The sequence below is a fragment of the Ambystoma mexicanum genome, chromosome 14, assembly GCF_040938575.1.
Source record: "Ambystoma mexicanum isolate Mex_15411 chromosome 14, UKY_AmexF1_1, whole genome shotgun sequence".
NCBI classification, from domain to species: Eukaryota; Metazoa; Chordata; class Amphibia; order Caudata; family Ambystomatidae; genus Ambystoma; species Ambystoma mexicanum.
Window position 1 is genome coordinate 379,109,460 of NC_090940.1, and position 24,687 is coordinate 379,134,146.

The 24,687-nt window shown below is 43.0% G+C and overlaps 1 protein-coding gene across 2 annotated transcripts in view; it reads right to left on the bottom strand.

The window, feature by feature from the left end:
• MIA2 (MIA SH3 domain ER export factor 2) overlaps positions 1–24,687 on the bottom strand; it is a 2,742,135-nt gene that overhangs the window by 2,428,097 nt on the left and 289,351 nt on the right. For both annotated transcript variants that reach the window (XM_069637493.1, XM_069637494.1), the window contains exon 4: positions 3,281–8,237. In XM_069637493.1, the coding sequence (XP_069493594.1) occupies positions 3,281–8,237 (4,957 nt within the window). The remainder of the gene's footprint in view (positions 1–3,280; positions 8,238–24,687) is intronic.

The window sequence follows — 24,687 nt, forward strand, 5'->3', positions numbered from 1 at the left end:
GCTGATTTCCTGTCTGATACTGCACTGATCACCTGGCTACCCTCTGATTTCGGGCCCAGGTTCCTGCACGCTCAGTTGCACACCCGCACTGCCTCCCGTCAACCCTTGCACTTGGGTCTGTATCTGTAACCATACAGTCCCCCTACCTGTACTTTTGGACACTTGCTCTCTGCACTTACCCTTTTACCTGCCACCTGCACTTCTTGTTATTGTTTTTATCCCATGTACAGCCCTGCCCTCTCCCATTTCCATTGGCACTTTTCCCCTCCCTCCCGTGCACTTGCGCGATCACAATGTTACTTGGCCTAGTAAGATCATTGTCTCTGTCCTCCCTATGTTCCCCCTTCCTTGCCTTGTCGCGCCTTGCAACACTTGTGTATAGGTGCGTTACAAATGCCATATCATTCTCTATTATTGACCCCACTCTAAAACTGGTTGCCCATCCTATGGTGGTGTTTTCCTGCAGTGACCAAACTATCTGGTTATGACACACGTCCAGACAGATGAGACTTGCGAGCCAAGCTGGAGCATGACCCAAAGAACCTCATGATTGCACTTTACCTGTCTGACACCCCGAAGCTCGGGTGGCCATCAAATGCGCCCTGGTGAATTACACCTATGAAGCGTTTCCACCTACAATTATTGGATCCTCACTCAAAACTGACGTGCATGTGGAGATTCCATCTGGTTACCTATGTCATGGTCCCTACTGAAACACTCAGGGAACATAGTAGCACTGCTGCTGAACTATTCAGATCAACCCCTCCAAATAATTGCCCGCTTCTCCTGTCTCCTGTGCGGTTCACAGAAATTTTGAACAAGCTCAGTGTATGCAGAATCTCCAAGACCAGTGGTCATGATTGCCCTGCTCAAAGCACCTGGTAAGGGGCTTGTATAGGTACTGTAGGAAGAGACCTACCATCAGATGTGGAATTAACCCAGTCCCACCCTCAGGGAGTGTGCAGAATGTAGTGTTTATCCTACCACTGGCATTGATCTACCAGAACATATGCAGATGGGAGCTGAGGAGAACCTCGAAAACCAACAGAACACAGAAGGCTGAAATGGCTCTAACTGAAGTACACACTAAAATTGTTGGTTTCCGGAACCTCTGTGAATATCTGTCTGCCTAACTCGTAGGTGGTCAACCCACTGCACCTCACCATGACTAATGTGTGGATGTCACAAAGGGCATCTACAAAATAACCCCAGGGGCTCCAAAGTGTGACACTACTTATAAAAGGAGACACATTTCAGAGAGCTAGCATCAACCAGGGAGAGCCCTTCAACTCAGAAATCGGCAGAAAATCTTGACCCAGAGAAATCTAAGCCACATTGCATGCCTGCCCATTAGGGAAGTTATGAGAAGCTGCTAGGTGGAAACTTTTTAAAGAGCAGCTACTTGGAGGAACCCCTACCAGTGGAGAATCTAGGTTGTCAAACAGAAAAGGCAGACCCTTGTAGAGGGTCTGTTATTCGGACACTAACTACGTCAACCCATCCCTAAAGAGCAGTTACCTCAAATTCTGGTATCATATCTACCTGACATTTGGGAAGTACAAAGGGAGACTTACCCAGAAAGTGAATCTTACTTAACCTCACAAGATTCTGTCACACAGAAAACCTTTCAAGAAGATTCATCAGGGAAAGTGACTAACAAGATGAAGACACTTCTAAAAGTTCTCCCACCAGATGTATAGCTCAACTTGGCCATTAAAGAAAAGAAGCCCCAGCAAAATACCAAGATGATGGAGTGAACAAGCTCTGGCACTGCAGGAATGAGGGAGATTACAAGTGAACACTAGACTCTCTGGGTTTAGCAAACTCCACTCCCAATGGGAACATCATTGGAATCAGGGACTGGGAGCCCCAACAACCTCCCAAGGAGGATCCTGAAGGATCAAGGGCATATGTGACAAGGTCCCCTGCCTGACCTTTATAGTAGACAGTAAGGTTGTCAAGGGGGCCGGGTGCGACTACAAGCCAGATGATTGCCTGCAGGGAATCCTCTGGAGGGGGAGCCAGCCAACGAGGAGTGCCAGGACACTGACTTAATTTACTGATCAAAACCTCGGTTTGCAGTTGGCAAGCTGATGCCTCCCCTCCCTGCATCTGTGTTGCTTGAGCTGCTCCGAACCCCCACATCCTTTCCTTGATCTTGCCTCCCTCTCACCCTCCTCTTTTCATGCCCCATCCGCACCAGCGCACATTATGGTAATGGAGGAGGGGCTCCGCTCGGAGCACCGGCTTCCATTTCCATTGCAGCCATATCTTTTTCCAAGAAATTGATTCCATGGGTTGCATGCTTCCTGCAGCCCATGTATGCATCCTCATTTCACCCTTTTAGCACTGAAGGGGCATGGTTCTAGGGTGCCAATGGAAATAACACCCTCAGCTTTTGGCTATACCAGAAGTTAACAACTCAGGTGCCTCATATTAACGGCGCTTGTTACGTTCAGATCTAGTAACTTGGGATTTGGCCCATAACTATCTTGCACGGTACTCACAAAGTAGTATTATTGATTGAGCTCACATGCTTGCCTAAAACTAAAAAGAAATAGGCAGTGCATTTTGAAGAATGTATTCATATTTGAAAAAATATCTCTTTACTTTAGCAATAAGACTTAGTAAGTGTACCTGTTCAAAATTGGGGTCTTTAAATATCAATTTAGAGAGCTCTGCGCCTGAGATTATGGATGTGTCGCATGCTCGTGAAAGTACAGAGATTCACTTTCCCTGCTCCGTAATAATCACGCCACTGCTGTAAAAAACCTTCTAAATCAGGTAATTGTAGTTATTATTGGGTTTATTAAATCATAGTTAGCCCTTGGTGAGACATGTGTTTCGGCACGCTCTGTCCCTTTTTCAATCAGAGCTACATGTCGGTACATATGTACATATAGCCCTGATTGAAAAAGGGACAGAGCGTGCCGAAACACATGTCTCACCAAGGGCTAACTATGATTTAATAAACCCAATAATAACTACGATGACCTGATTTAGAAGATTTTTTTTTACAGCAGTGGCACAGCCTATGTGTGAAGGTTTTTGGTACCCAGACTTAGTGTGTGATATGAAATATAATTTAAAAAATCTACACATAGCAAATTTATGATTATCAAGACTGTAATACTGTAATCTTAAATCAGCTTTCTAAATGGTGAATGAAAATGCATTATATTCACACTTCAATCAATAAGGAGGTGTCTGTCTATCACAACCCAAAATGTACATCGCTTTTGTTCATCATTCCCATTGAGTACAGTGATGTGTTCAATACCTGAGTGAGGATTTAAAAGAGCATCTTGCGCTGCACACTTGAGTCTTATATCAGAGAGTAGATTCTGGAGCGTGTGATATATTTTAATTTTCTCCTCGCTCCATCTATCACACAGAGGTTTTAAGACGTTTCCATTTTCTGTAGAGGCAGTCTCCTCCAAATCCTCCATGAAATCCTGTTCACAGGGAAAAGTAGGTATCTCGTTGTGCAAGTCGCTGAGACATTGTTCAAAATGACCCAACGTATTCCCTTTGCAGATATTTCCCAAACAGTTAACATCTTCATTGATTTTCTTTGAAAGCTGTTGCTGCAATTCACTAATCATTAAGTATATGTCCTGATTAGTCTCATTTAATATGATTCTACAGTTGATGTTCTCTGAAAAAGCCTTCAGTAAGATCACATAATTCTTTTCTGCATCTTTGCCTGCTTCGTCCATCTTCACTTTTTCTTGGCTGTTTAATGACCCTACTTGAGAATTGTCATTGATTAGTTGTGCAGCATTGCTCGTTGCCAAGTCATGCATATTTGAAACTGTGATGTCATTGTGAATCAACTCAGAATTATCACCCAAATTAGTATGTTGTTGCTTTACTTTTGTACTCGCCTCTTTGTTTTCATTTGCTTCATGGTCATGTACTATTGCTTCAGAACCTCTGCTATGAATAGGTTCCCTGTTGCTCACAAACAAATTGGTAAAAAATCCTGATGTTTCAGCAAACATGCTACCCACAATGCCTTGGGTTGATACAGATGAATGATGCTTTGGACTTTCCTGAATTCCTGCATTACTTTCTCTGCCATTCTTGCTTTCAGACGTGCCAATGGTGCCTGGTATATGGCAGTGCTCAGCCACAGGGACATCTTCTTGCTTAGAATGTATGGATACTAATTCAGATGTATGGAAACCTGTTAGATCTTGAGCTGTCTTTAAATTTCCATCATGAGTATGTGTTGAGGGACTATTTATAGCAGCACTTCGCTGATATTCTAGCATTGTTTGTGTGTGTACAAAATACATTCCCATTTCTGAATCAAAGGCTACATTTGTTTTTTCAACAACTTCCAATCCAGTGTTTTCTCTTTCAGCAACTTCCAATCCGATGTTTTCCTGATTGAATTGTTCTTTGTGATGAGGAGAAGGTTGTCCAATAGGGTTATCCTTTAATTGTAGACTGTCCTCAACATCTTTATTGTTATAATGAACATCCTTCTCCAAACTAAATGCATTGTCATTAAAAAGCAATGGCATGCTCTGGAGCACTCCTATGTGTGATATATCCGTTGCTTTTGGTCCAGTGCCAATCAAGAGATTCATTTCTACACCACATTCTTCAAACTGATTATCTACTACATAATGCTCCCTAGGCCTTCTGTCCCCACTAAGATCTGGACCATTTGGTAGGGATTCCACGCATTCTTTTGAGCCCTTATTGGGATCTATCTTTTTGGAAAGCTGCTGTGATGTTATCAAATAACTATCCAGGGAGATTCCTGTTTCTTCTCTACTAAAGAAAACTGATGGTTCAAGTCCATACACTCGTTTTGTCATTAAACTGCTCACATATTCGAAATGGCTACAATGACTAACCTGTAGCTTGTCTAAATCTGATGCCATACACATGTCAATCCTATGTTTAGTTTCCTTTGGAATCTTTCTGATTTTCACACTTTCTTTAATATCTGGTATGGTGCTTAGCTCAATTCTGTCCACGGATTGGAACATTTCAACATTGTGTGGCAAATGCTTTAAACTACTTTCTTGGAGAATGCGGTCTTTGTTGCTGATTCCAGAATTATGTTGCGATCCAGACTGTTTGTCTAATGGGAGTTCTTCATCTAAAGAGAATGAACGAGGAGGTTGGTATTCTGTAGTTTGTTCTTGAATTTCAGTGACAGAAAATGCATTATCTTCCATTAACAAATCTACAACTCCAATATCTTCACCATGTAGCTCAATAGCAGTTGATGTAAACAGATCCTCTCCTGAAGTCTGTAGACTTTGTATTTGCTTTTCTATAAATACCTCAACAGATTTAATTGTGGTAATTTTATCATGCTCAGACTTATGTAGTTGGTGATATTCAGTTAATATATCACCTTGAGCAGAAAGGAACGTGTCATGATGGGATGATTCCTGAGTTTGCAATGCATTTTCTAAATTGGACTCTTCAGTAATTAATAGGGGCACTTTTGCTTCATATGTGACTTCTTTTCTTTTATCAAGTTTCATATCCTGCTCTCTGGGCTTAGTTTCACTTTTGCTTGTCTCAAATGCATGGGCGAGTGGATTAGCAGAGTGCTTTTGCTTGCCTTCATAAACTTTCTTCTTCTCTTGACTTAGAAACGCTTTGGCAATCGATGTGGAATCTTCATCTACTGATGTATTGATATTTAAGAGTTGCGAAAATGAGCTGCCTAATGCTTGCAGATCAAGGGAATAGTTACTATCCTTTACTGAAAGTTCATTAAATTGTGTTGCAGAAGCTTGCCATCCCTCTTCAGAGATTGGCATGTTATTTTTATCAGAAGCACCTTTAATTTCAATTGCATCGGATTTGATAACATCAAATTCTGAGGACAATTCTACAGTGTGCTCCTTGCTTTCTGGCTGTTCGTTATCACTAAGATCCCCAGACCTATCATCATTATAATCCTCTGCAGAAGATTCTTTTGTTGGATTTATAATCTCTGTAACTAAATTGTCTACATTTTTTAACGCATTTTCTGAAGATCTGTGTTGCTTGCGTTCTGTACCAGTAATCCCGAAGGTGTCTAGACATACTGCCTGCCTTTTGTTAATAACATTTGTCAACCTGTGATATACGTGTGCTGGTGTTGCTAGGCTCTGCCCAAACACGTAATCTGTCTGCCATACTGATGATGCTAAAGGTGAATTGGATAAATCTTCCTGTTTTTTCATCAATGCACTAGCTTCTATTTTTTGTGTGTCACTTTCTCTGTCAGCTTGAACAGATATTTCAATGGGGGATGCTGTGTTTTTTGAAGTGACAAGGTTAGGTGCTACCTCAGGTAAATAATTGACAGCCTGTAATTTCAAGTTATTCGCATTAAGGCCATGTAGCTTTCTGACCACATTCTTCAAATGGGGATTTCCTTTAGATGCTAGATTACACTTTTGCCTTTTGGTGTTGCCGTTAGCATTTGACATAAAGCTTTGGGCATTCCACGTATGTTTTAAATGATTTAAACATATGAGAGATGGTTGTGTTCCCTCATGTACATGAGCCCGCTCATCTGTGCCTTTTATAACGCTTGTGCTTAAGGTCTGCTGGGGCCTAGGAGAGGTGTGCAGCTGATACTCAAGAGTTTCCTCTGTAATGTCAGAAATGGCAGACTCCTCCCTCTTATAACGATCAGATAGATCCCTGTGAAAACCAATAAAGTTATCATACATATTATCATACCAACCTTGTCCCTCCTTCCTGCTTCTTGCTTCTTTAGAGATCTTCTCCACATCTGCATGTTCTGTTAAGATACTGTCAACAGACGATTCTGTACTGTAAAGACCAGTAACTTGCTCTTTACTATGTTCATCCGCTGCCAATCTTGGCTTGTCTGTAGTTGTGTGCATTTTGAGATTCAAAATATTTTCTAAATGGTTTGAATACCATGCAGAGGTGAGAGGAGTTGTTTCTGCTTCTTTTAAATTATTCAATGTCTCAAGATCTCCTATGTCTTCTGTCACTCGTCTGCCCATTACGTCTATCTCCTCAGTATCCAGGACAGAATCTGTTTCTCTTGGGTTTACTGCCTGAGTTTCACCCTCCATTTCTGTCATATTCACTGCTTCTTCTATTAGTTCCTCTTTCAACATAGTGCTGTCTTTACTGCTTTCCCGAAAACTTAAAATGTCATCTAGACCCAAATTAAACCAACTATTGCTGGAGATATCACCCTGACCTTTTGTGTCTTGATATTCTTCTGATAAACTTGTTTCCATGAAAGCAATGTTTTGATTTGAATCTAGATGTTCATTTAAATCAGTTCTTGCCCTGTCATTTAGCATTTCCTGTCTTTCTGACCCATCTATTTTTAAGTTGCTTTCATGATCTCCACTGGTTCCAGCTTTCAATGTATTCATGATTTGTTTTGATTCACCTACGCCTATCTGGTTACTATCTTCATTTGTTTGCTCATCTTTCACGTTCAGTGTATCTTTGGCAATGTTGCCAAAGGAAAACATATTGTGTAAACCCAAGTTAAACCACTTTGACTTTGAGTCTACATCACCACTTTCATTTTCATCTTGATCTTCTTTTAAAGCTTCTGTTTCTATGGAAACTGTGCTTTCCTTAGAATCTTCAACCAGTGTATTGTCTTGTGTTTCTGCCACACTCGCTTTGTACTTTTCCTCTAATACCTGCTCTGTTTCTTCTCTCCCAAAAGGAAGAAACTCTCGGAATCCACTAGGAAACCAGCTGGATGTTGAAGTTTCTAGTTCTTCCTCGTCTTCTTTTTGTAAAATTATCTCATCGCTTAATGCAATTTTTCTGCTGTGGAAAGTGTTTTCTTGAAATGGCTCAGACATTGGAGTCAATACTTTCTCTTCTCCTTTACCTCCCATACCAAGCCATCCTGCAAAACCAGAAACAGTCCATGAATCTTTGACTGGTTCTGGCAAAACATCCCTGTTTGTATTCTCACCAATTTCAGGTTTATCACTGGGCTCCTGTTCATCATTCTTTGGAGGCATCAATACACTTGGAATTCTTTCCACTGTGATATCTTGTTCATTTTGTTCTGAAATAGGATTCATTCCCTTTTCCACATCTGAGGAAATACGTGTAGGTTTTAGAAGCTCACCTTCTGGCACTGTTAGGTATGGCTCTGTATCTGGATTCAAATAGTCCAATTCTGTGTCCTTTTGATGTAATATACTATCTTCATTTTCAAAAATATATTCACCTCCGTCAAGGCAAATGAAATCTGTTTCCTAGAAAAACAAATGATTTATTATTAGATTTTGCACTGTATGGTGATATTACAGACTATTCAAAGAAGAGTACCAAAAGGTTAATGAAATAAACTGGATCTAAATTTTGAGTAGGAGATTTTCCGTTTATCACATCGGTTTAGAGTATAAAAAGCCATCCAATGATAGAGGATCAAGGGAGGTTCATAGACAGTTGAAAACCACACGTTTTTATATATTGCTGCAATAACCAATACTTTACTTTAATCACTTATATAGCGACAGCATGGACCCGTAGGCATAAGCGCGCTGACACAACACAAAGCAAAAGGGGAGGCTAAGAAGGAGACCAAAGGGAACAAAGAACGATAAGGGTACGAGATCTATTAAGTAAACAACCAGGTTTTGAGGTTCTTTTTGAAGGACTCAAGAGTAGGCTGAGCTCTGAGATCTAAGGGGAGGTCATTCCAGGATGTTGGGGCTCCAAGGTAAAAGGCTCCTTTTTCGGCCCTTCTGGTTCTGCTTTTGGGGATGCTCAAAGGTTTCTGATTGCTGGATCGTAGAGCTCGGCAATGGATTTTTTCTGTGATGAATTGCCTCATATAGCATGGTATGGGGCCTTGGATACATTTGAAGGTAATCACCAATAATCGATACTGCACTCGAGCCTCCACCGGGAGCCAGTGCAAGTCGCTTCTGGCAGCAGAAACGTGATCACGGTGTCTAAGACCAGTCACGACACACACAGCACCATTCTGTATGACTTGAAGTCTATTCATTTCGGTTTTATTAAAGCCTGCTAAAAGGCTACAACAGTAGTCAATTTTGGCTCCAATAATCGCACAAGCGATGGTTTCCGCATTAGCTTGGTTAATGAAAGAACTGAGATGGGCTAGCAGTTTTATATAAAATGCAGCAGCAGACACTAAGCTACCCACGTGGGCCTTCATCGATAGTTGCTGATCCAGAACAAGCCCAAGGGTTTTTACCTTTTTTAAGGGTACTAAAATAACTTCACCAAGAAGAAGGCTAAAATAAGAAGGGCCCAAATTGGACAGTGAGGATGAAGAGCCCGCGATCAGGAGCTCAGTCTTACTCTTTTTGAATGCAAGGTTGTTATTCAACATCGAGTCCTCTATGGACGAGTACACACGATTAAGCGCAGCCTCATCCACTGAGTAAGTACCCACCCGGGGACGACACACTTGGTGTCATCTGTGTAGTTGGTAAACACAATCCCCTTTTGGTCCAGTAATGCAAAGAAGGGGACCACGAAAATGTTGTAAAGACAGGGGGATATGCAGGCACCCTGTGGAACACCGAAGTTAATAGGAATAGGGGGAGCTTCCACTTCCCACAGAAAACACTGCTTTCGCACTTGTTTAGAAAAGAGGCAATCCATTGTGCTGCCAGTGGGGAGAAGTTAGCTACTGCCTCCAGGCTGTTGACCAGAATGGAGTGGTCAACTAGGTTGAAGGCAGCAGAAAGATCAAGAAGCGTTAACATGGAAGCGTGTCTCCTGTCCATCAGCTCCATGAGTCTAGATTTGAATTCTAGTAAGGCGCTTTCAGTGCCAAAGCCGACTCTAAAACCTGACTGACGAGGATTAAGCACCGGGAAGTTGTTGAGGTGAAGAGAAAGCTGTTTGTAGACAAACCTGTCCAGAGTTTTTAGTAGAAACGGCGTGTTTGTAATAGGCCTATAGTTAAGAGAATCTTTCGGACATAGCCCGGGTTTTTTGATTGGAGTAACCCACGCTTGTTTAAGGTTCTTGGGCACAAAACCTTTGGAGAGAGAAACATTTTTAAATTTACATATGGCAGTCAGGAGGGTCGGGGGGCACGTTTTGATAATTAGGGTGGAACAGGGATCACGTTTGCATGAAGTAACCTTAAGGCATTTTACTATGACTGAAAGCTCCTCCTCCGTAATAGGAGAGAAATTAAATTGAGGGATGGCAGGGTTTCTTATGAAGGGGTCAAACCCTTTCTTATTGGGAGAAGGAAACTTCTCATTTTTCCTGTGGGTCAGGTCCTCCCTAATGCCTTTCAATTCATTAGACATAGCGTCCTGGATACCCAGGCACCAAGCAGCATCCTTAACAACCGAAACCACGTCAGGTCAGCTTATATTCTCCTACTCTTTGAGTATTTTAAAGAGTTATTTCGGCTCAGATTGGGCATTTGAAATCCTCCAATTAAGAGAGTTTTTCTTTGCTTCGATGATGGCCAGTTTATAAGCTTTGGCTGTACTTCTGTATTTAGCCAGAGCATTGGGCGAAGGGTTAGATTTCCAACTGTGAAATTACTTTAGAATGGAAGATTTAAGTGTTCTCAATTTGGGTGCATACCAAGGTTTATTTCTCATGCCCTCCTTGGGATTTCTGTTTTTAAGAGGAAAATGAATGCAGAAATCTAATAAATCAAATATGTTTTGAATGCCATGGCAAAGTAAATGTTGATTTGCTTGTGTACCTTAAAATAGCTGTTTCATGTGAGTTGGTGTCTGTGCACAACAAATTATGTAACACGCATGATTGAATCAAGCTGACGAGATTGCTTATATGAAGTGCATAATTGGCAAAGTTGTAGCAGTCTTTATTTGCATCTAGAAGTGAATACATTGAGGTAATAAAACATAAACAGTAATAAGTCTCATGGTGCACAGCTAAAGATCCAGAATAAAACAATAAAGATTAGCAAAGTAGAAGAGATACGTTTCGTTTAGTTTAGTTTAGTTTAGTTTAGTTTATTGTTTGCTTGTTAGGTGTTTATACAGCAAATACATTCTGTTTCAAAGCGCCCAAAGGGCAACAGGGAGGGAACATGGGATTGAAGAACAATTAAATATACAAATAATACAGTGGGGGAGGGGACGGCCAAACCTAGTATGCCTTGTGAGTATTCAGAACGTGCTAGTGCAACAAGGAAGGGGGCAGTAGGGTAGGTGCTGGGGTGTCCGTGCTGAAGGAGAAGGAAAAGTGGAAAGTCTTGAGGTGCTTTCGGATCTTAAGAAGGTCCTGCTCAAAGTGCAGAGAGACGGGGAGGCTGTTCGATAGGAGGGATCCAACCGAGGAAAGCGATCGACCACCTGCTCTCTATTTAGCTAAATGCTTTACACACAGGGAGTTGGTGCCAGAGGAACGAAGAGGTCAAAAAGGAGATTATTTTGTAAGAGAGAGTTGCAGATAGTGTGGTCCCTGACCCCAGACAGCTTTGTGGATGAAGCAGATGGATTTGAATTTGATCTGTGCAGCACCCGTGAGCCAGTGGAGACTTCTTAGGGCAGGAGACATGTGGTCCCTGGGCCTAAGGCATATGATAAGTCTTGCTGCTCTATTCAGGATTAGCTGAAGGGGTCACAGTGTGGACGAAGGTAGATTGAGGAGGAGGCTGTTGCAATAGTCAAGCCAAGAGAGAACCAGGGCCCAGGAGACAATGAGCTTCAGGCGGAAAGTGAGAAAGGGGAGAATTCCTTTGAGAAGGAAAAGTTGAAAGTGGGACTTCTTAGCAATGTCTTGAGTGTGAGGGAGGAAGGAGAGAGGAGTCAAAGATGACTCTCGGAGTTCTGGTTTGAGAAGAAGGAGCAGGGGGAGTACCCAAGGTGGGAGGCCAGAGAGAAGGGAAGAAGGAGGGTGCAGGGGTCCCAATTGGAAGGATCTCAGTTTTGCTGGCATTGAGACAAAGATTGTTGGAAGTGCACAAGGCCTGGATGGCAGATAGGCAGCCAGGGATGACGGAAGGTACGAGTGAGTCAGCAGGAAGTCTGAAAAAGAGCTGAGTGTCATCTGCATAACACTGGGTGTTGGGGGAGAAGGAAGGGATGAGGAGTGCCAGTTGGGCAAGGTAGACATTAAAGAGCCAGGGGGATAGGATAGATCCCTGGGGATACAACAGGTGGAGAACAAAGTAGGAGAGGAGAAGTTGCCCTAGATGACTTGGGAAGAGCGGTCATTCCGTAAGAGGTCAGCCATTCCAGTGCCCATTCCGAGATACAAAAGGTATCGTGGAGCCTTTGTATGAGAATGGAATGGTTGTCAGTGTCAAAGGCAGAGGAAAGATCAAGCAGGATGAGGATAGCTGGGGAGTTGGAGTACAGGGATACAAGCAGTTCTTCACAGGTGTTCAGAAGAGAAGTCTCCGTGTCTCTGGATGCTCGGAATCCAGATTGTTGATCGTGCAGACCACTGACATGTTCAGTGTGCAAGTTGAGTTGGGGCAAGGCCAGCTTCTCCAGCAGTTTCCCCAGGAAGGGGGTGATCGAAATAGGGCGGTAGTTGGATGGACAGGTAGGGTCTGCTGCAGGTTTCTTCAGGGGTGGGCGCACAAGGGAGTGATTGAGGGAGTAGGGGAAAGAACCAGTGGCAAAAGAGTGGTTGCAGAAATCAGTGAGTGTGGGGGCAAGAGAGACAATGTTGTTCTTGATGGTTCTGGACAAGCAGGGTGGAACCTGTTTGGAAGAAGCCTTCATAGAGCGGACAACTTCAGTAATATCTTCAGGTGTGACGGGGTGAAGGAGGGGAAAGCGGAAGGAGGCGGGTGAGTGGCCAAAGGGGGCAAGGCGGTGTGGGATGGGTTAGGCGGATGAGTAACAAGGGAGTGCAGGATGTCCTGAGTTTTGGTGGCAAAGTGTGTGGCCAATGCGTTGCAGAGGGCCTGGGATGGAAGTGGGGAGGAGGAGACTGCGGAAAGGGTTGGCTAGTTCCCGGCAGATTTGGAAAAGTTCAGCCGTGTTATTCGATGCACAAGATACCAGTGACTGAATGTGGGCCCTTTTCTTGGCACGGATGGAGAATCTGTATTACCTTTGGAGCAGGCAGCAGGCCAGTTCGTCAGAGGGTGAACCTGAGGTTTGCCACTGACGTTCTGCTGCTCTGCAGTTTCGTTTCAGGGTTGCAAGTTCTGAGTCATACCAAGTGTTATGCTTAGGCGGATTTCAGGCGGATCCTCATGGCTGGGGCAAGGATGTCAAGAGTATTGGTGATGGCTGAATTAAGGTTGATGAGAGCAGAGTCAGTGGTAGAGTCTGAGGTGGGGGGCAAGTGGGGATGCAGGTAGAAGCAAAGGCAGCAGCTGACACCCGTTTCATGGGGCGGATGTTCGAGTACGAGTTTGGCAGGGCTTTTGAGGGTGCGGTAGGAGGGCCAAAGGGACCCAGGTGGGAAGAGAGGAGAGAATGGTCTGACCGAGAGAGAGGGATGACCAGAAGAGGAGTGAGAGAGGTCTGAGTGGATGATGGCATCCAGTGTGCGTCCAGCCGAGTGGGTTGGACCAGAGGGGAGAATGGAGAGGGAAAGAGAGGCGCAGAGGTCAATGATAAGAGTGGATGCTGATGGAGGGGAGTCCAATTGGATATTGAAGTCACCCAGAAGGATGAGGTTTTAGGTGGTTGAAACTAAGGAGGAGCAGAAATCAGCTCATTCAGAGAGGGACAGGGTAGTAGTGCCTGGAGGCTGATAAATGGAAGCAATGGTCAGAGTGAAGGATGGAGAGATGACCAACTTGTAAACTAGACTCTCAAAGGAAGAGTAGCGTTGGCCGGATATGATGGAAGAAGGAACCCACTCAGGATAGATTAAGGCGACCCCGCCGCCAGCACAGTTAGGTTGTGGCTTGGAAATTATCTTGAAGCCGTCAGGGAGGAGGGAGTCAAAAGCAGTGACTGAGCTGGCATTGAGCCAAGTCTCTGTGAGAGCGAGAATGTCGAGGTCAGTGTCTTCAAGAAGGAGGCAGATATCAGCTGAGTGTTTGATGGCTGAGCGGGTGTTGAGTGTCGCCAAGTGGAGAGGTCTCTGCCATTGAAGGTTTTCTGAGGAGGAGTACAGTGGCATGGTACTCCGGTCAGAGGGGGAGGGACAGTGAGAGTGGTGGGGGGAGAGGCAGCAGAAGGAAGTTAATGAGGGCAGGCAGGATCCGGTCAAAGAGAAGGAGGTTGGCTTGAGGACCCTGAACCAGGATAGTGCCAGTGTGGTAGACATTAGCTACGCAATGTAAAGTCTGGTTGGTGATTAATGCTTTAATTCAGGAATGGCCTGTAAACCCTTTGATTATTCATATGTGTTATGATTGAGTAAGCAGAATTGCAAATAATGTCTGCTTTACAAGATTAGAGAAGTCATTGCACTTATTGCATCGTGTAGCAAGCGCTGTATTTAGTGTTTACATTTGACGCGATAGACGTAAAGTGTAAGGCATACGCGTTTGGCGTCATGGATGCATTCTGTTTAAGACTATGGATATACACCAATCATTGCAGACATACCTATTGTAAACAGTTAGGCGTACCGCATATGACACAGGATGTTAGACGTCTGACGTCATTGTTATTACAAAAAGGGAATCAATATAAGATGGCGCCCTTGCGCCATGCGGAACGCCGCATTCTGTTGCCAGGAGATGGCCCAGAAGCTTATCTAAGCTTGACAGATTTAACACAGTTATGGAGATGTAAGATTTGAGAAATTTATTCAGGCAGTTAGGATAGATAGGATAGAATGATGATAGACAATCTTTGATAAAAATGATGTGGGTTATCACTTTTAGGACCTATGTTGCTGGAAATTGATCCTTTTGAATAAAACCTCAGTTACCACTTAAGAGAAAAGCACAGTTTGGTGTGAAGCAATTAAGTAAGTACAGTGAAATTAAGAAGATATGGACAATTGGTATTTAAGGATTAACAAGTGGTTCTAATTTGAGTTGGTGGCAGTAAAATGTGAATTCTCAATTTGAATAGGTATTCGGAATTAGACACTTATGTCAAGGATTTTATAAAGGTATGAACTATTAATAGAACTCACATAGGGTGATTGGGAACAATTAATGTTAGAGGGATACTAATGTACATGCATGGAATATGGTTATTATAATTAATGGAGTATTGATAGTGGATATAAGATTGCACCGGTGCATTGAAAATAAGGTGTTTTGTGATATGACTACTGACATAATTATTATTACTAATTGTTAAGGAGACTATAAATGAAATTAAATAAACTCTCTAAGTGAAATGAATTGTAATTAGAAGTATAGGTTTTCATTAGCTTTTGTTCTTTATATATATTTTCCCCACATTGTGACTCATCGTTGACCTGACGTATGGTTTGTACTTTTGTATTATTAATGTGTATGCTATATAATATGAATGTGTCAAAATGTATGTTGTTTGATGATGATACAATAGCCCTGAAGGAGACCTGAAGTCAAAGGTCGAAACACGTGTTGCAAGAGTTGTAAAGCTGTTAAGGACAAACAATTGTAAAAATGTTAAATGGAAAAAGAATATAAAAACATTCCAAAAAAGTTATTTTGTGTGAGGAATATCTAACAGTTGGTGTCTGGCGCATGGCAAAGTTTTAGACTTTGGATATCTTATATTTGATGTGGCAATAGGCTTGCATAGAGTCACATTCTAAATAAGCCAATGCCGCTTGTGCACTAAGAATATTTTAGAGTGTATTATAATTAGAAATCAGAAATCAATAATGGAAATGATCTTGTAAAATATATGGTAGTAAGCACAGATAAGTACAAAGCCTTTCTTTATTTGTGACTTCCCACTTGGTGCCAACGTTAATAGGAGAGGAAGTGAAAGGGGAGAGAGTGGAGATGAGATGAGGCGTCCATAGATCTGGAGAGTGCACACAGAAAAGGATATCATGGAAGAGCTCTCTGGATGTTGTGCTGACATTATTCCAGACTTAGTGAGAGAGGGGGGGTAGGAGATAGAGTAGCAATTAGAGAAGAAAGGAGAGATGAAGAGTGCCATTAGGGTGGCATAGGGAAATTGAAAGGAGAAGGGTGACTGCACTGCACAGTTCTGGCCTAATCACACAGGTGGCCTAGTAGTAATAAATATACAATATAAGGGTACCTGTTATACCACAGGTCCTCCAGGTAAGTAATACAATAATAAGCACCATGGACCTTGGTAATGAGGTTGGATAAATACTACTAAAAACAAATTGTCATACAAAAACTTAAATTTATTATCAAAAAGATGTTCATAAATGTATCAACACGGTTTGCTCATAGAGTTCATTAATCCATAGACATTAGACATCATCAGATTCATTCCACCATGCATACTCAAACTTACTAGCACACATCCAATGATAAATTAACAAAACATGGGTTTACCCTAAGCATGGGACCCTTCATAAAAATCACATCAATATATAATTTCTTTACACCTATATAGACTGCCAGTGTGTATTTCTGTTCAATAGCACTCCGAGAGAGCAAGACATTTGGAAGCTTGGACTTAGGTTACTACGTCTGTAACCGGTTAATCCTTACCAGCATTGGATGTACGTATGTGAAATTAACGGATTGGTGAATTGGGACACCGATCTACAAGAAGAATGTGAGAAACCCACTCTGCATAACCAGAAGCTTCTTTGAACCTATACCTTTGGAGTATTGAGGATTAGTTCCATAGTTTACACTACCCCAATAAATTGAGACTGGAGATTATTTGTCGGAAGGCATCTTCTACTGAACTATGTCACCAGGGTCAGGCAATATTGATGTCCTGTCCATATCCTGAAGAAGGTCAAGAAATGCAAGGCTCATTATTAAGGTCCATTGTGTTTCTTATTCTAGTAGTAACAAAGCTAGGCAAATGTGAGCGCAGGATGGAAAAGGCACAGCAGTGACATTAATTTGGTTTTCAAGAAAAAGGCACAAATGCAGTGAAGTTAGGGTGCAGGATGTAAAATATACTCTGCTAAATTCGGGGCACAAACGCAGTGAAGTAGGGGCCAGGATGTAAAATACACACAGATAAATTCGGTTTTCAAGAAAAAAGGCACAAATGCAGTGAAGCTATGGTGCAGGACGTAAAATACACACAGCTAAATTTGGGTTTCAAGAAAAAGGCACAAATGCAGTGAAGTTAGGGTGCAGGATGTAAAATACACACAGCTGTATTCGGTTTTCAAGAAAAAGGCACAAATGCAGTGAAGTTAGGGTGCAGGATGTAAAATACACACAGATAAATTCGGTTTTCAAGAAAAAAGGCACAAATGCAGTGAAGCTATGGTGCAGGACGTAAAATACACACAGCTGTATTCGGTTTTCAAGAAAAAGGCACAAATGCAGTGAAGTTAGGGTGCAGGATGTAAAATACACACAGCTAAATTCGGGTTTCAAGAAAAAAGTTAGAGTGCAGGATGTAAAATAAGCTACTTCTTCCAACATATTTGGCGGAGAATGTGGGCATCGCTCAGTTAGTACGCATCAGTCAGACGTAATAACATTGTGTTGCCAGTAGTGTGCTGTATTTGAAGTGAACTTTAAAATAAGCTGTAATAAATTAATTTTTTAGGCACTGTGAGGTACGCAATCAGGGTGAAACATGTTTGATTTTAGCATGTCAGAATTGCAGGATTATGCAGAAACCATGTTTTTTGGTTTAGGAACATAGTCATCGGATACTATGAATTAATGGCATGAATGTTTAATTTCAGAGATTGAAAAAGAATCTCCAGATCATTTATTTGAAGAGGGTACTGTCTTGCACTCATATCTCGTAAGCTATTTTACTGCAGCGACAGAAAGTCACAAAAAGAGAGTGTAATTCGGCTGGGTGCCAAATTATGGTTCATCCTAAACACAGTATTAAATATTCAAAGTCATGAATTGTGATGTATCAAAATGAAATGACAGAAGTACGTGAAAAAGTGAGTCAACTAGAAAATAATACAGGCAATGAGGGTCAACAGTTATTACAGTTGCAAGATATGTATAAAGAGTTAATGGAAGAGTTATCACACTTATAAATGAGTTCCTGCAATGTGATACAATACAAAGTGAATTAGAGAATAAAAAAAAACTAATACAGGCACAATCAGAATGTATGACTAGCAGAAAGGAAAAATAGGTCTGATTTAAGGTGATAGAGATGAGGTTATAGTAGAAGCGCAAGCATTATGTCAAAATAATGTACAATTGTTGCATGATGTTAAGGCTTAGAAGAGGAAATCACTAATTTAATGGCAGAGAGAGACACAAGTCTAAAAATAGCCTCCTATTATAAGGCGCAAGTCACAGAAATCGATATATTCATCACAAGGTTGAAAAGGGACCAAAGTAGATGGGATACCATTCAGAACGAAACAGAAACTTTGAAAGTACACATAAGGGAATTAAAATTGCAGAATAGAGAGTTAAACTGACAAATATTACATTTGCGTAACAATGAGCTGCAAAATATGCCAATAGGTGCGTGTGAGGGATCAGAAATGAAAGCTGGACACAAAGTTGTCATGTTTTTGGTTAAAGACTTTTATTAGCTTAAACGGGTTGGGAAAATGCCTCTCTGACCCCTCTGTAAGAGGAGTTTCCCTACCTAAAACCAAAAACGTAGGATCTGTCTTTGTCAGGATGTCAGAAACCAAAGCTGTCCTTGTGCCCAAATGTTCTGTCCTGACCCTCACACTACAAACAAAATCATAAAGTGAGAAGGGAAATCTCTTAAACCTGGTATTTGCAAAAAGTGTTCTCAAATAAAAATAGAATAGCTCCAATGTAAATGTTCTCCAAGTTGGAAAAGACCTTAGTTCCAGAGGGTGAGTCAGGGACGTCATTTAGGGGTCGCCAGAGGTCGCATGAGCGACCTCTGCTGATTGGCTAGCGACCTCTGCCAATCCCTTGCGACCTCTGAGGGGGCGTGGCCAAAGCACAGTGCCACGTGTGGGCTCCTACATTTTGCGGCTTGCCTCGCAGCTTTAAAAGCATGTATTTGGAGCAGAGTTCATTCCAGCATGTAACTTTCTTCAAAGGGAAGCAGCTACTGCAGTTTCACAACTGGAGACGACAAGAAAGCCCACGCTGCTGGCGCAACCCAGGCCATTTTGCCAATCGGTGAGTGCGTATTTGCGTTGGCTGCTGGCAGGTGGGGGAGGGGCGGCGGCTGCAGTGCTAAAGAGAACCCCAGATTGTCTGCAGGCTATATTGACAGTGATCATCAGTCACCTGCCCGAGCTCTCTTCGCTAGCAGAGGCAGCAAAGGTTGCACTGGGTCACAGGCTTTGGAAAGGCAAGAAAAGGCTTGCATGTCCCAGCACCAGGCCAAGCTCCATCTGAGCACAAAGTCAGCCCCTGTGGGCCGCGAGAGCTCTAAACTAATACCCACTCTTGGGAGAACTTGTTCAAATATGTAATATAGCGGCACAAAGAGAAATCTCTGCTTGAAATTAATGCATTATTTAATGAAGACTTTAAAAGGGGGCCTTATTTTTTGGTTTGCCAGACACTAAAATGGTAGAGAAGCATTAGAAAACATATATTTGCTGTATACACATGTTAGAAAAGGACTATAGGCAAGCCGATTTCATTTTTTTTGTAATTAAAGTGTGCATGCTTTTTCTCAGTTCGGAGACCCGATTACCGCAGATAACATAGAAAGCACGCATTTGCTAGCTGAGCAATGTGCAGATGCACAGAAATCTTGCCCAACGTATAGCAATCCAGGCTGCTGAGAACTGGCAGAACAAACTGTTGACATTTCCGAACTTATTGACATTTGAACAAGTGCAACGATAAGAGATATTCATGACGAACATTGTTGGAGAAGAAGGACCACGAGAGAAACATGCCGGCACCAGCTTTTGCCCCCTCCTGCACCACTGCTAATAATGAGTTAAATGTAGAGACTGGAAGGTTACAAAAAAAAGATTGCTGAAAAAATTGTATGCTGATCTTAACAATAGTCATGTGTGTGATGAGTATATTAGCCCCAATAATGACAGTACTAGTATTATGGTATTTAGAAGAAATACACCCATTAGAAGTGCTCTTGCCTGTTAGAAACATCTCCACTACTGAAAGCCCGGTCCATGTGATTACTTACACTTTGTCCCCAATGGAAGAGAGACACAGGGAAGGATATGGAAATAACACATTACTGCTAATAATTAATATGACTCACTCGATACTGAGATACTGAGAAAAAATAATTGTTGGGTATGTGCCCACTTGCCACAGCCTGGTGGTAAGGGAATAGGTTGGTATGTGCAGCCACTACCATTGAGTTCTGCATGCTACGCGTCCTTCAGTGCATTATATTACGGGAAATGGAACAAAAGTGAAACGGGTCAATGAGACAGAACAAACATGAATGAATTTGAGGAGATAATTATGAAACCTGTAGGTTGTTCTATATTTCATAAAACATGACTGATCTACGGGCTGCATGGCGGGCCTCTGCTCCCACCTCCTCACAGCTGCTAAAATCGCCATTGCCAGACTATGGAAAAACCCGGAGGGCCTGTCTACACAAATGTGGTGGTCTAAATGCTGGGACATTGTTGCTGCTGAGAAAGTCACGGTCATCAGACTAGACAACAAGCCCAAATTCGAGCGTATATTGGCCCCCTTCCTAGACTACGTGCAACAATTCCCTGGGGTGGCAAGACAGCCCCCGGCGCTGCGCTGGTTGGAAACCCAGGCCTGAGGAGAACAGAACAGCAGTCAGGCCTGAAGTGCTGAAAAGTCCCTGCTTACTTCCGAGTCGATAAAAAATGTCCACGCCAGATGCTCCAACCTTGAAGGACCGACATCAAAAAAACCCATCCTAAACCCAGCCAAAGAGTCACTCCGAACCTTAGAAACCACCCCAATGTTGAACTAAGCAGTCTTCTGTTCCTTTTGTGTAGACAGCTCATGCACCCCCTCCGCCTCTACCCCCTTTTCTTTTTTTTTCAGTTGTTATTAAGAAGTTGTTTGGAAGACAAGGCGCAATCTGTGAACTCTCAGTTATTTCCAGAACTGTTTTCTGCTCTTAAATGCCTTAACAAGCGCACAATGTATGTAATACTTGAAGTTTTGTATGGCTTGTTTGGCCAAAATTAATAAAAACAATGTTGGAAAAAAAACACGACTGATCACACCAGTAGTCATGCCACAAGATAGATTATTTGTGCCATATAAATCATCTGTAATTACATTTCATATGAACCTAGAAGGAAATAAAGATACAGTGCCCCCCTCCTATACCGTAAACTACAGCCCACGCTCTGTTCCCTTTTGCTTGAAGAAGAAGGGATCTTATTTAGTAGGGACATTTACTAAACGTATGAATATAGCGTTCCTTGACAGGGAGGAAGAACCCATGTATGTAGGTGACCCCGTTTATTTTATATGGGGAGAAAAAGCATATCCCTGGTTGCCTAGAAACTGGGGAGGTACTTGTTACTTGGGACTTCTGTTCCTGGGAGTATTCCTTTCAAAAACAGCAGATATAGCAAAATTGTCAAGGTCAAGACCACAGCGAGATGAGGAAGGAGGTTTGATCGCGGAAGACATAGCAAAATCATTTATACCATTTTGGGGCCAAGCAATAAACTCTTATAATATAAGACGACTGTCCAGAATATTAGAGAAAACAATAAATGGGACAATGGATATATTATACAATAGGAAAAAGGAATTAGATTAATGACACTCCAAAATAGGATGGCTCTCGATGTAATTCTGGTTGATCGTGGGGGAATTTGTAAAATCGTGGGATCAGCATGTTGCGTATTTGTAAGCAACTCCTCCCCTATGATTTTCGAAGTAATAATAAAGTAGATACCCCTCCATAACAGAGGCAATGTATTTTGTTGGCCGAAGACCAACCGCCTCATATGTTCGGTATTAGTAATACAGACTCATAAGCTTGACTAAAGTGCGTCCATTTTGATGGAATAGAAATCGCCATTTTGTTTTTAACTTTCGCTTCTTGCCTTCTGTTTAAACTGCTTTGCTGTAAGCGTATTCTATTCCACTATTACATTGTTGTTCATGCATAGAGCAAGGCCGCGAAGATACTTGTTGAAACATAACGCAGGCGACCCAGACAGCAATGCCCGGTCTCCTCCCTCACAAATCCTTGGAAGTAAGCAACAAGGCATTTAATCATTACACAGGTGCCAGCTAGTCTCGCTCATGCGGTAGAAATGGTAGAAACAAACAATTAATGGCTTGAATTATGCTCTCCTTTGCGGCCCCCCTTCCCTGAGCCCTGTAGAGTCCTGGAGAGCGAGTTGACCCCTAGCACACGAATAGAAACTAAAAGATAGCGAGGCCTGGAATGTGTCTCTCCCCTGCACGCAGCTTGCTTGCAAGAACAGGAGCAATGTGTTCTCTAAAACAAAGAATTGTGTCTGCAGGCTTGCAAAATTGCAAATTGTTGTTAAATGAATGTCTGAAGGTGTCATACTCGTCACAATTGTCAATCATTGAACCCAATTCAAAGGAAATACATTATGGGCGGTATTGAATATGTCACCGCTGATTGTAAGATGTTCACTTTATATATATGTAACTGTTGTGAAATGCTCGCTCTCTTGCGTCCCTCGGGGTCTGGAGACACACGTTGTGGGGCGTGAGACCCAGTTGGCCAACTGATACTATCTGCTTTGCAATAAACCCTAGATTTTGGGAATACAACCTTGTGTCTGGCGTATCAGTTTGTGTGTGGTGATTGTGCCTTGTTTCCATACGCGAGGGTCCCCTAGGGGCCACATCAGGTCAAGCGGTTAATTTTGCTTGTCCTGGTGAAAGTGTACTGGTGGCATTACCAGGTGGCTTGTTTCTGGGCCAGAAAAATACAAATCTGCCTGCCACAGCCGGTATGCCCAACAGGGCAGACCCTGCCGGGGCTGCAGGCCTGGTAGGCAGACCTGTCAAAGGAGCTAACGTTTGTTTACATGCACAAACTACAATTGCTCTTATTTAGGGATTGTCTACATGTGTGAAGTCATACTTGCATTTTGATGTACACGATATGCTGCATGGGAGTGGTTGATGAGCATCTATGAATCAGGCAAAATGAACAGTGTAGATGTATATACAGAGAGGTAGCATTGAAGGCTTTTATTTGATTGAGAAGGCGATGACAGGCTAATGACTGTCATGCAGCCAATATGCTTGGTCCCTGTGCATGGTGGATAGGTGGTTTGCTTTCACTTTTTCATCGCATATTCACACCCACCGTGCCCTATGACCCTGTGACTATGCCACCAACAACTCAGACTAATGCGTGTTCCAATCTGGTTTCAATTTGCATGTCGTATGATGGTCATATCACCCATCCATTCATATGTCCAGTTATTTTGTTGCTGTTCATGTCACATGCATGTGTATGTGCACTTGTAACAGGCAGGCAGACTGGCTACCTGCTGTGGGGTACGCTAGTGGTTTGGAGGTGGGGGGGTGGGCTGCATTTGAATGATTAGTCTGTGCTGCAGGCAGTGTGAGTTCTGCTCAGTGTGTTTTTGCAGTGGTTTGTGCCACTGGTGTGATGCGTTCTGGTACCTGTAGTGCATTTTATGTGCCAGTGCAGCTTTGCTGTTATTATTCATGCGCATGCTCCGTCTGACCATTTCACACACGCAAGTCATGCCCTTCAACTCATGCCCTTCAACTCATGCAATGCAGTTTGTACGTCTGGAGACAGTTGTAACCGCCCTGCCCGCAATTCCACAGTGCACATGCTTTGGTAATTACACTCACCCAACAGCCAGGTCTGCTCGGTTGGGTTAGGCCCCGCCCCAATTCCACAGGGCACATGCTTTGGTAATTACACTCACCCAACAGCCAGGTCCGCTCGGCCGTGTTAGGCCACCCCACCCCAATTCCACAGTGCACATGCTTTGGTAATTACACTCACCCAACAGCCAGGTCCGCTCTCCGTTGGCAGCGTGGAGTTCCTCAGCACCATACAATTGCGTGTTGATCCCAGAAATCTTGCACAGCAATGGGTGATGAGGTGGTGTGCATCACACACCATCTGCACATTGAGTGAGTGGTAAAGTTTACGGTTCCTGTAGACTGCCTCAATGGCATGCCTGGCCACCAACTCCACATGTGTGCAGTCCAATGCACCAATCTCATTGGGCATGCCGGCCAGGGCATGGAATGCGACTTTGGTGGCATTTACCTGGGCAAGTGTTCTGCGTAGGGCTATATGATCAGACACATGCAGCAGGAGGGCATCCAGAACCTGGAAGAGGACCCTCGAAAAACATGGTTGGGATACCCCATGCAGTTCGCCCACAGTGTGCTGGTAGGTGCCAGTGGCAAGGAAAATTAGCACAGACACTACCTTGAGCAAAGGGGGATGGCAGTACGGATCTGGATGAGGCTGACAAGGTAATCGTGGATCATGTCCACTATGGAGGTGATGGTATCCCTGTCTAGCCGGTACAGGGTGTGGATCTGTGTGCTACCTGCTGGCCATTGTTATTTTGCATGGCTATGATGACCCTCCTACTCCTCCTGCGCCTCTGCCGCCTCCTCTGCCTCTCTACCTCTTTGAGTTGTGTCCCTGCATGCAGGGCATCCAGCTTCATTACTGCTACGGCTGCTGCAAGCATGGTTGTGTTGGAAGGAGTGTGGGGTGTGAGAGTGGTTCTTTTGTGCTTTGTCGTGCTCATGGTGTGCACCTGGGCTGATTTTGGCCACCTGCGGCCTGTTCCTGCACA